The following is an 11,295-nucleotide window of genomic DNA, read 5'->3' as shown; positions in this document are numbered from 1 at the left end:
TGTTCCCCATCAATGTCAAAATCTCGAACACCAACTGGCACCACAATTGGTATAATGCCAAACTTTAGTGACACCATTAAAAGCATATGGGGCACCTCCACTAAAACGGAGACAAATTTGATACCTGGATGAAATCAAACGAAATATCTGCAATTAGTTACAATATTTAGCATACAAGTTTCAAAGAAAATAATTATTGTAAATAATTAAGGAAAATTACTAAAGCATTTTGTTTTAAATCTCAACCTAAAAAAATGACTAACTTTTTTTAATACTTGACAAAAAAGCATCTCTGATTTAATAAAATAAGGGATTCCCTCAAAAAAATTTTAAATAAATATAATGAGAACTGAAGACCTTAGCTGTCCTCATATGCGATAAATGCTATATGCAAACTGTGAAGAGTAGAATTATTGGTCTAGACATCAACAAAGGAAGAAAAATATCACAAAGCAAGTCATTACCAAACTGTCTTGTAAGTAGTAAGTATGCAAGTGGATATGTTGTCCCAAAGATTGAATTGGATAATCAAAATAATTAAGTCTTCCATCTAAATATCCTATTTCCATTCACTGACTTCATATCAGAAATTCTAAGGAAATTTCAGAAATCATGAAAGCAACAAAGTATCTAAAATGTCTATAAAACAGATGAAATCAGAAATGGAAAGGCTTGAAATTGTCACAGCAATTAAACATCAGCCATGGTAGTCAAGGATCACCTGCTGACAACACGATTAACTGTTGGTTGAACAAATATATGAACCCTGCAGAAAGCAAGTAGCTGTCAATAAGCAAAAAATACTATCTAGTTTACATGAAAAGAATCATGAAAAGGAAACTCCATATGAATGATAAACTTTCAGGTGTACCATTTTCCAGGGAATCATGAAAAGGAAACTCCATATGAATGATAAACTTTCTATGTACTTTCATGATTTTCTTCATTTGGAAAATTCTCCTTCCCTGTATCAGACTTCTTATCTGCACAAACCTATATGAACAACATAAAATATAATGAGCACTGGGAAATAAAAACCACCATAGCTGAATATATTACCCTCGGTAGAAATGGAGGTTTCTGTTAACGTATATAATGTGCAACCATGGAGTTTAAACAGTAAATTTCCCTTATGATTCTCATGTTGATAATGAAGTAAATGCAATAACTGACAGTTTGCATTAAACATTAAGGAAAACAAGAATTATACATGACAACAATAACTGATAACAACGAAAGCAGTTATATTTAATCACCAACAGCAATTATAGTAATAAAATAACTATAACTACAATTATATTAAAACACAAATAAGCGTGCAGACAATTAAATTTAATAAATAAGCAGCATTCAATAATGGAAAACACACAATTACCATCTTTAGAATAACCTCCACAGCACCTTTGCCATCACCAAGAGCTCCATCTATTTCGTCAATCACCTAGAGAAAAAGTAGTAACTTGTTTCTTCTGCATACATTCTAGAATAAGAAGGGTAACCATAAAAAATAATGCCAACCAAGCACTTTGGCCTCGAGTCAACAGTGACAGAGTTCATCTGCACTACATCAAGAAACTAAACTGTTGTATAAAGTAACCTATAACACAAAGCAATACATTGTAATAGCTAGGGAAAAAAAAAAAGAAAAAAAAAACATAAAGTAACTTTATACAAAATTTCCAATCTTGAAAGAATCTAATATTCAGCAGATAAAAATTAATGCAGATTCATGTGAAAAAAAACAAAAACGAAAAAAGAAGAAGAAGCATATATATACAAATACATACATCAGGGACCAAACCCATGGATTTCATTTGGTCAGAAAAGTAGAAAGCGTCCTGCAAGCAAGAGCTTTTCATGGTTCCAACGATGACAGAATGGAATGTATCCCTAGTTGGCTGTACTCCATCCAGCATCATGTCATCATACATATCTCTCAGCAAGAAATGCCTACCACCACCGTTATTTAAAAAAAAAAAAAAAAACAGAACACAACTTTCACAATTTCTCCCAAAAAGAAAAAAAAAATATCCCAAAACCACTAAAAGAAAATCAAAATTAGAGACACTGCTTGCGTAGTTCCTCCGTCCCAATAACAATCTAAAATATATTATTTATTTAAAAAAAACCATTTCATTATTAGCGAAACAAGTAAGAAAATGTCTGGGGAAAAGCTTAAGAATTTGAAAATGGAGAGGAGAAGATTACCAGTGATTGATCGAATGAGCCTCATGCTTTCCTACTTCGCTGTTGCCTACCTGTTGCTTTTGCTTCTGCTCCTAGGGCTCTCTAAAACCCTGTAGTTTTCTCTCTGAGTCGCCTCTTCACCATCTCCTTCAAAACGCACAGTCTCCACGCTTACAATCCGGTCGATGCGAAAGGAAACAGAGGGCTCCTAATGGTCTGGTTATGGATAAAGAGATGGAGGAGAAAAGTCGGATGAAGAAAGGAAAGAAAAAAACATATAAAAAAAAAACATAAGAGTATTTTGAGATTATAAAAGATTGAAGGGGTAGAACAAAAAAGATATCAAGTGAGGGGGTAAAAATCATTAACCTCGGTCCTATGAGGGTATTGGGCCAAATTCCCCGGCTATAAAATGTCTTGAGCTTTCTCGAGAATAAAAACTCCTCTGTTCTCGGTTTCAGTTTTTGCAAGAATCTAGTTCAAATGTGTAACAATCATCAAGTAACAAGCCTACCATGTCTAAGAAATTTCTTAGATGCAAACGTTTTACAAGAATCTAAAATTGATAACATTTTGTAGGTTTTTACACTTGAATGGAATCGGAATTCTTTATTTAGTTTTTACCATACTTGTCTATATTTATTTATCAATTCAATAGATGATAAATATTCAATTTATCAACACAATTTTTTAAACATAATTAAGTTTAAATAAAACAAATGTAATTAAACACTTCCACAGCTGAAAAAAAAAAAACAATCATAGATGAAAAGAAGGAAAAAAAAAAAAAAAGATTTATCGGGATGTGACCCAAACTTTTCCAATACGACGGGGTAGTGGCTGTAATTGTAACTTTTCCAATAAAACGGGGTAGTGGCTGTAATTGAAAACAATTATTTAATGTAAAACATTCTTATGGACGAAGACAGCACGAAGCTTGAGTGGGCAGCGTAGTCAAAAAGAACCAAGCAAACTTTTTAGTATTTGTTCGATAAAAATATAATTTTAATTTATAAAATTTTATATAATAAATCTATTTGAAAAATTTTTTTTATTAAATACTTTATAAAAAAAGTTTTAAATGTTTTTAATTTTTTTTAAAAGAGTTTAAGAAATTTTTCTTTATTAACATCAAATATTTTTATTTTTAATAAAAGTTTTTTAACATTTTTAATCTAAAAAAAGCTCTGTTGAAACATAAATGTATATATGTTTTTTCTTCCCCAAAGTTTCCAGATAGCTATTTCCACGTTATTTCCCATCCCCAGCAATATCTATTATTTCCACGCGTTATTTCCCATCCCCAAAAAGTGTCTATTATTTGGACGCGTTATTCCCATTTTCAAAAAGAGTCTATTATTTCCACGTGTTATTCCCATCCCCAAAAGTGTATATATAAAGTTTGTATTTAGTTCCAAATTCCACACACACACACACACACACACACACACATGTTTTTTCTTCCCCAAAGTTTCCAGATAGCTATTTCCACGTTATTTCTCATCCCCAGCATTATCTATTATTTCCACCCGTTATTTCTCATCCCCAAAAAGTGTCTATTATTTGCACGCGTTATTCCCATTTTCAAAAAGTGTATATATAGTTTGTATTTAGTTCTAAATTCCACACACACACACACACACACACACACACAAAATACACTATTAAGTATGATAAGGATCTAAAAATCTGCATCGCCAATTGTTCCTGAACGCCATGGAAGGGAGGGATTTTTTGGTGGAAGGAGCGTTCGGAAATGATCAGACCGATAATCGAAAAAAGGTTCAACTCATTGATGAAACAGCATTACTTCTTCTTCCATTGAGCCAGCTCGTTCTTCAACTGGTTAGATCAATTTTCTGTGTATACATATATTTATATTGTGGAGTCATCTGCAATAAGGCTAATTTGATAATTTTAGTATTAAATCCTTAATTTGTCCCTTTATTTTTTTTTTTTTTTCCTTTTGATAATATATTAGCCCTTGTGTTTCAACACAGGAAATTATAAATATACTTTTAAAATATCAGCATTTGAAACAATTCAAGGCTAATAAAGGAAATTCCTTTACCATCATGTTAACGTGATTGGAGATTTGTTGTTGTTGTTATATTGTATGTGTTTGTCTTAGTCTTCAACTAATAAATGGTTAATAGTTTTCAATATTAATATTTAGGTAATGAAAATTGGAAAAAGGAAGAATTTAATGAGGGAGAATTACATAGGAATTAATAATACCTACACTGTTCAAGCAACCTTCATTAATTGAGGGAATTTATATGGTCATCTCACGATCATTGAGCAGAATAATTCTGATATTCACCATTGTCGACAATGGAAGTACATCTTCAACCTTTTTTTCCCTGGAAAAGAACGTATTCGGATCAGATGGAAAAGTTTGGTCAATATCCCTAATACTTTTTTTTGGGTTGAAATGAGATAGATGTATTAATAATACTTGATGAAATTTTTGGATAAAATTTTCAAATTAATGTCCATAGATCATTATATAACTTTGTAAGTTGCATATATATATATATATATATATATTTATATAAATATATGTATACATACAATTTTTTACTCTTACCCTTTGGAGTTCATGCTATGATTCCAACAAGTTTTTATTTATTTATTTTATTTTATAATTTATATGAAGTTGTGATAAATGATAAGAAAAACATAGTTTAGAAGCAAGTGTGAAAAAATTTCAACAAAAATCTTAAAGAAAATATTTGATTTCATATTGGAGTTCATTATAGCATAAGCTCTAGAGCATAGGAGGAAAAAACTGCAAATATATATATATATATATATACACACACATATATAATTAATATTTTTCCAATACTATTTTTTTTTTTCCAAAAATTTTTAAGTATCTCTCTTTTTATGACACATGACAAGTGCTACTGTAAAATAGTGATTTCACCCCCCAAAAAAAAAAAAAGAAAGAGAGAAAGAAAAGTGCTATTGTGAAGTAGTAACCGTGACAGTTGACACATCATTATATTAACATTTGTTTAATTAGTCAAAATTAATTTTCCAAGGTAGTCAATAAGTCGGATACATTTCCTCCCCGCCCAATGGTAATTTTTGAGATCCTAAATTCATTCTAGGACATAATTCATTGACAATTTTGAGTCAACAATTTTAGACAACCAACTTATCAAATCTAAAATGAGGTGACCTGCCATAGAGTCTAATTACTTGAGTTTGAGGTTTCTTTGTTTTGTTTTGTTTTGTTTGTTTGTCTTTTTTTTTCTAAATTATTTTTTTTTATTTTCATTCATAAAGCATTGATTCAATATGTATATATTATACTAAAAAGAAATAAGTTGTACATAAAGAAAAAATAGATTAATAAACTACAAAAACTTAAAGCCAAAATAAAATCTAAATTAAAGCTCACCATTTAATCCAACCAAACAACACATATGTATTTTTTGATAAAATATATATTTCTTAAATAAAATTTTACTCTTTCAAAAAAAATTATATTATTTTACAAAAATTAATAGTTAACTTTTATTTATTTATTTATGTCTTTTATTTAATTTTGATTATCTATAACATGTACAGATTATTATTTTTATTTTTAAAAAATTATATTTTTATTTCTTTTTAATACTTTATTAATTTATTAATAAAAATAATAGTTCTCTCTTAACAAAATTTATAAAATTTACTTACGTTGTTTAGGCAATGAAAACATGGTATTAATTTTCTTATATTGTATAGGCAATGAGAATTTTAAAAAAGGAAGAACCTGAGCAGGAAGATTCAGAAATGATAAAACATAATAGAATATTCAAGCAAGCTTCATCAAATGAGGGAATTAATGGAAATCTGAAGGTCCTTAAGCAGCCGATCATGGCGTGGTTAGAAGAGCAAATGGATATGGATCCTGCAGCAAACTTAGTTAGCGAAAGCCAACAAATTTAGAGATCTATCAATGAATTAAGATTGGATGGGAGAGTCTGATCGGATGGGAGAGACAGGTTAGTAGTACCCCCTCGTTTCATGAAATTTTTGGATAAATTTTACAAATTGTTAATAGATTATTAACAATGAAAATTGTGTTTATATACGCTTTCAATTCTTTCAAAAATTTAATAAGTCATTCCTTGTATGACAATGTGGGCTCAACAATTTTAGACAACCCATTTACTTAAGTTATTTAACAGAAAAAACAAAAAAAAAAAGCCCACTTACTTAGAGTAGAGTAGGATTTTTTCCCCCCTTAACATTTTCATTCATAAAATATTGATTCAATCTGTATTAACAAAGATAGTGTGTGTAATAATTATAACTTATCTATATCGAAGGTAAAAAGCCGTGGATTAATTTTTTTTATTTTATTTTATTTTTATAAAATTCCCGTTTATATAATTTTGTCTCACCTTATTGAATGTCTCGCTTTCTAATGGAATGTTTTTGATGACCTTGCAGTAAAACAAAAGAGCTGTGAAGGAAGTGATTTTCCAGCTTTTCTTCAATATAATCAGGAATATGATATTGAATCCCTCACAAACTATGGAATTTATACCAGCGTTAAGTCAAAACTGGTTAGCGGAAGTACAAAAACCCAAGGTTCCTCTGCCAGCCAAAAATAAAAAATAATGGAGCTTGTTGAAGCTTGTGGTTAAGTAACTTTATCAACTCAAGTAAATCGAAGACATGATGTAAAGTCCCACATCAGTTGGAAAAGGGCACTGAGCTTTATTTTATTTTATTTTATTTATATATAGTTAACAGGTGACGCACATATACCAGCGTTAATGGAGCTTCTTGAAGGGATACTGAGCTTTTTATTTTTTATTTATTTTTTATTTTTTTATATATATAGTTAAAATACGATGTACTATTTAGTTAATGGAGCTTCTTGAAGAGATACTGAGCTTTTTATTTTTTATTTTTTATATATATAGTTAAAAGGCGATGCACTATTTAGATTGTGCGTCGCCTGTTCTTTTTTTTTTTAGTTTTTATTTTTTATTTTTTATATATATACTTGAAGGGATACGGAGCTTTTTATTTTTAATTTTTTTAATTTTTTATGTATATAGTTAAAAGGTAATGCACTATTTAGTTAATGGAGCTTCTTGAAGGGATACTAAGCTTTTTATACTATTTAGTTAATGGAGCTTCTTGAAGGGATACTAAGCTTTTTATTTTTTATTTTTTATATATATAGTTAAATAGTGCTTTTTATTTTTTATTTTTTTTATATATAGTTAAATAGTGCATCTCGTCTGTTCTTTTTTTTTTTAGTTTTTTTTTTATAGGGCCATGTCAATAATTGAACCCAGGACCTCCTACACTCTTAAGGAATCACCACACCACCAGACCAAATGACTTGGATGTAATAATATAATAAGAACTAGCTAATATAGTGTTAGGCGACACATAATTTTAAGAATGCGTCGCAAAATAGATGAAAAGGCAATGCATTATTCAACAAATGCGTCACCTTTTTGTTTTTTTTGTTTTTCAATTTTTTTGTTTAAACATTTAGAAACCCATAAAAAAAAAAATCAAAATAGGGCCATGACAAAAATTGAACCCAGAACCTCCTATACTCTCAAGTAATCACCATACCACCAAGCCAAATGAATGAAAAGGCAATGCATTCTACAACAAATTCGTCGCCTTTTCTTTTTTTTTTTTTTAATTTTTTTGTTTAAACATTTGGACAAGAATTAAACCCAGGACCTCTTACACTCTCAAGCAATCACCACACCACTAGGCCAAATGTATTGGATGTAATAATACAACAAGAACTAGCTAATATAGTGTTAGGCGACGCATTATTTTAAGAATGCGTCGCTAAATAGACGAAAAGGCGATGCATTTGTAAACAACTGTATCACTGTTTCACCCAACCAATTTTTAACTTTTTTTCAATTTGAAAGTTGTTTTTAGTAATTTTTTAATTTTGTAAATATGTTTTTTTTTTTTTTAATTTGTAGATGAGCAATCAATAAAACTAATTAAAAAAAAAATGGAATAGGCGACATGTTTTAATGGAATTGCGTCACCTGTTCCTTCAAGTTTTTTTTTTTATTTTTTTTAAAAAAAAGCAATTTAATAGACTTTCAATTTTAAAAAACAAGCAAACTATCATTGACCACAAACACATGAAAGTTAAGCTCATTTAACATACTTATGTAGATAAATTGGTCAATAAATGCTTGTTGAATTAGAATTCTATATTCGGTACCGTATCTCAAATTAGGTCTTGAAATATTTTGTGTCTCGTTTATACACATATATGTGAATAACTAAAAAGAGCATTGATAAAACTATTTTCTATTTTTAGATCAATGGAATTTATATTCATTGGATTGCTACATGAATATATTTGTAGATGAACAATTAAAAAATTATTTAAAGATTATAAAGAAAATATAAAAATGAAACAGGCGGCGCTTTTCGACCATAATGCGTCGCTTGATCCCACAATTCAAGAATAGGCAACCCTTCTTGAAGAGAATGCGTCGCCTATTCTCTCAATTAAAAAAAATAAAAATTTTGAAAGACATGCAAATTTTATAAAGAATAAAAGTGTACTTGAAAAACAGAAAAATAAATAGCAATCTTTGATATTTTGCTTCGCATTTTTAAGAAATATTTTCAGTTTTTATTTGTAAATGAAAAATAAAAAATTAATTCAGGAAAAAAATGCAATTGGGAGAAAAGGTGCGTTTTTGCCTTTTTTTGAAAATTTTTGGCGCGTTTTAAAATTTTTACGCGCTCCTTTGCATCCATTTTCTTTTTTAAAACTACATTAAGTACACTACCTAATAGATATTAGATATGGAAGCAATCTAAGAGAGACTTGAAGAGTGAGATATTTCGGGTTTTATTTTTCATTTGCCTACGTTGTCGTCGGCCTGGAAGCTGGATTTCTCTATGTTGCCCTCGTGATTTTCTGGGTTTCTTCTTTCTTTGTCTCCATCGTTTAGGTGAGTTTCTTTTTCCTTTGTGGTTGGTGGAGACATGAGGTGTGTTTTTTTTTTTTTCTTTTTCATTTTAACTGCAGGTTAGGTTCGTTGGGTTTTATTAATCTTGCTTTTGTAGAAATTTTGTTTGTGATATTGCTTGACATTGTTTTACTAAGTTCAACAAGTATTTTATGTTGAAGATCAATTTGATTCAAGATAGTCTATCATTTTAACTTCACCACAACATCGTATTTTTGTTGAAGAAGATGTTCTTGGAGATACTACGATGGCTCACAATCCATTTTTCATATAGTTGCCAAGTATCGATGAAAATGATAATAAGGATGAAAGTGAGAGTGACTATGTTTGTAATGACTGTAACGGGAGAAATGTGCCTCACCAAATCTTAAGAATAATGGTAATATTTTTAAATTTTTATTTACTAAATTACAAATTTAATAATAATTAATACTTTATTTAATTTGCATAAGTGTTAATAACTTTTTTAATTTTTCCATATTCAGTATGAGGGTGTAATATCGTCAACAAGAGGACATCAACTTCCATCTCAATGAGTATGCATTCATGGAAGTTTAATTAATATTACATTTGTTATGAAAAATACAATAGTTTACAAATTATGTAAAAATATGTCAATGAGATGATATTTAATTTATTTGATAATTAATTTGTTATGACAAAATATTTATTTTAAATTTTAGTATTCTAATTATTTTGGATGAAGCTAGTTTTCGTTTTTTTGTATTTTAATTATTTTTATATTTTTACTATTTTAATCATTTTTCACAAAATTTAAAAAAATTTAAAAAAAAGAAGGGGCGACAGATTAACAAATAATGCGTCGCTAAAAGTGTCGATGCATCGCTAAATAGGCGACTCTATTAATGCGTCGCTAAATAGTAAACTCTATTAATGCGTCGATAAATAGGCGACTCTATTAGTGCGTCGCTAAATAGTGAGCTTTATTAATGCGTCGCTAAATAGGGGACTCTATTAATGCGTCGCTAAATAGGAGACTCATTAACGACTAGTATATTTAGTGACGCTATATGAAATAGTCGCTAATATATTTTTAGCGACATTGTGGTGAAGCGTCGCTATAAGTGGATTGATAGAATGCGTCGCTAAAAGTCAATATGCGTCGCTAAAAACTAAAAGATAGGCGACTTTCATACTGCGTCACTTGTTGTGTTATGGATTTAGCGATAGGACGTTAGGCGACACGGTGCGATACATCGTTGTTTATTTTGTGCAACCCATTTATTGCATCATTTATCAATGTGATTCTAGTAGTGGGGAACGAAGCATAGCTTATAAGTGTGTGGATACCTTTTCCTTGCGACAGATTTTGACAAAACCTTGAGGGCTGGATTGTAAGAGGATTTCGCAGGCCTAAAGAGGACAATATTGCATGCGGGTGGTCTGGACTGTTACAGTTGGTATTTCGCTATATTTGAATATTTGAATGTTGTATTTTATGTTAATTATGTGATAAATTGTGAATTAAATTTTGATGCCAATATTTGAATAATTTGAAGTAGATGATTTTTTGAAAATTATGAAAATTTAGATTCTATGAAAATTTGATATTTGAAGGAATTGTGAATTTAATATTATTTGATTTATTATGGAATTTATTTATGAGAATTTTGATTGTTGTGGGTTTTATGAGGTTTAAATGACATATTTGATTCAAATTGGTTTTTTTGAAGATTTAACGAAGAAATATTGATTTAAATAATTATGTTTCAAAAATATTTATGCCATTGGAAAATTTGTATATTTAAATTGATGGAATTGAGAGTTGATAGATTTGAAATTTATGGAATTTATGTGATGGATTTATGATGATGATTCATAAAGGAATAGTGGAAAATTTACGAGTTTAATTTGATGGAATAAACCCGTTGGTATTTATGAGATTTTGAGATTTGAAAAAATATATTGATTTTATGATTTTTTAGATGAACCATACACATACTGGCATTCTGTATACATGGATATGATTAGCGCACAGGTGGATATGATTAGTGAGCAGGTGGGTGTGAGTAGCGTACAGGTGGATGTGATTAGTGAGCAGGTGGGTGTGAGTAGCGCACAGGTGATTTATGGGGTTATCCTGTGGCTGCCATCAGATGAG

At 29.6% G+C, this 11,295-nt stretch overlaps 1 protein-coding gene across 1 annotated transcript; it reads left to right on the top strand.

Moving 5' to 3' along the window:
• The first annotated feature begins 3,634 nt into the window (after positions 1–3,634).
• Positions 3,635–6,188, top strand: LOC132804087 (uncharacterized). The gene is made up of 2 exons (XM_060817997.1): positions 3,635–4,032; positions 5,929–6,188. The coding sequence occupies exons 1-2, from the start codon at positions 3,904–3,906 to the stop codon at positions 6,130–6,132; spliced, it is 333 nt and encodes a 110-aa protein (XP_060673980.1). The 5' UTR covers positions 3,635–3,903; the 3' UTR covers positions 6,133–6,188.
• The last annotated feature ends 5,107 nt before the right edge of the window (positions 6,189–11,295 follow it).

Source organism: Ziziphus jujuba, chromosome 6 (genome assembly GCF_031755915.1).
Source record: "Ziziphus jujuba cultivar Dongzao chromosome 6, ASM3175591v1".
NCBI classification, from domain to species: Eukaryota; Viridiplantae; Streptophyta; class Magnoliopsida; order Rosales; family Rhamnaceae; genus Ziziphus; species Ziziphus jujuba.
Note: the sequence above shows the minus strand (reverse complement) of the source record. Positions and strands in the feature narration are given on the sequence as shown.

Coding starts and splice junctions, on each gene's coding strand:
- LOC132804087 (XM_060817997.1), top strand. CDS start 3,904: ATGGAAGGGAGGGATTTTTTGGTGGAAGGAGCGTTCGGAAATGATCAG. Junction 4,033..5,928: donor GCCAGCTCGTTCTTCAACTG/GTTAGATCAATT, acceptor TATATTGTATAG/GCAATGAGAATTTTAAAAAA.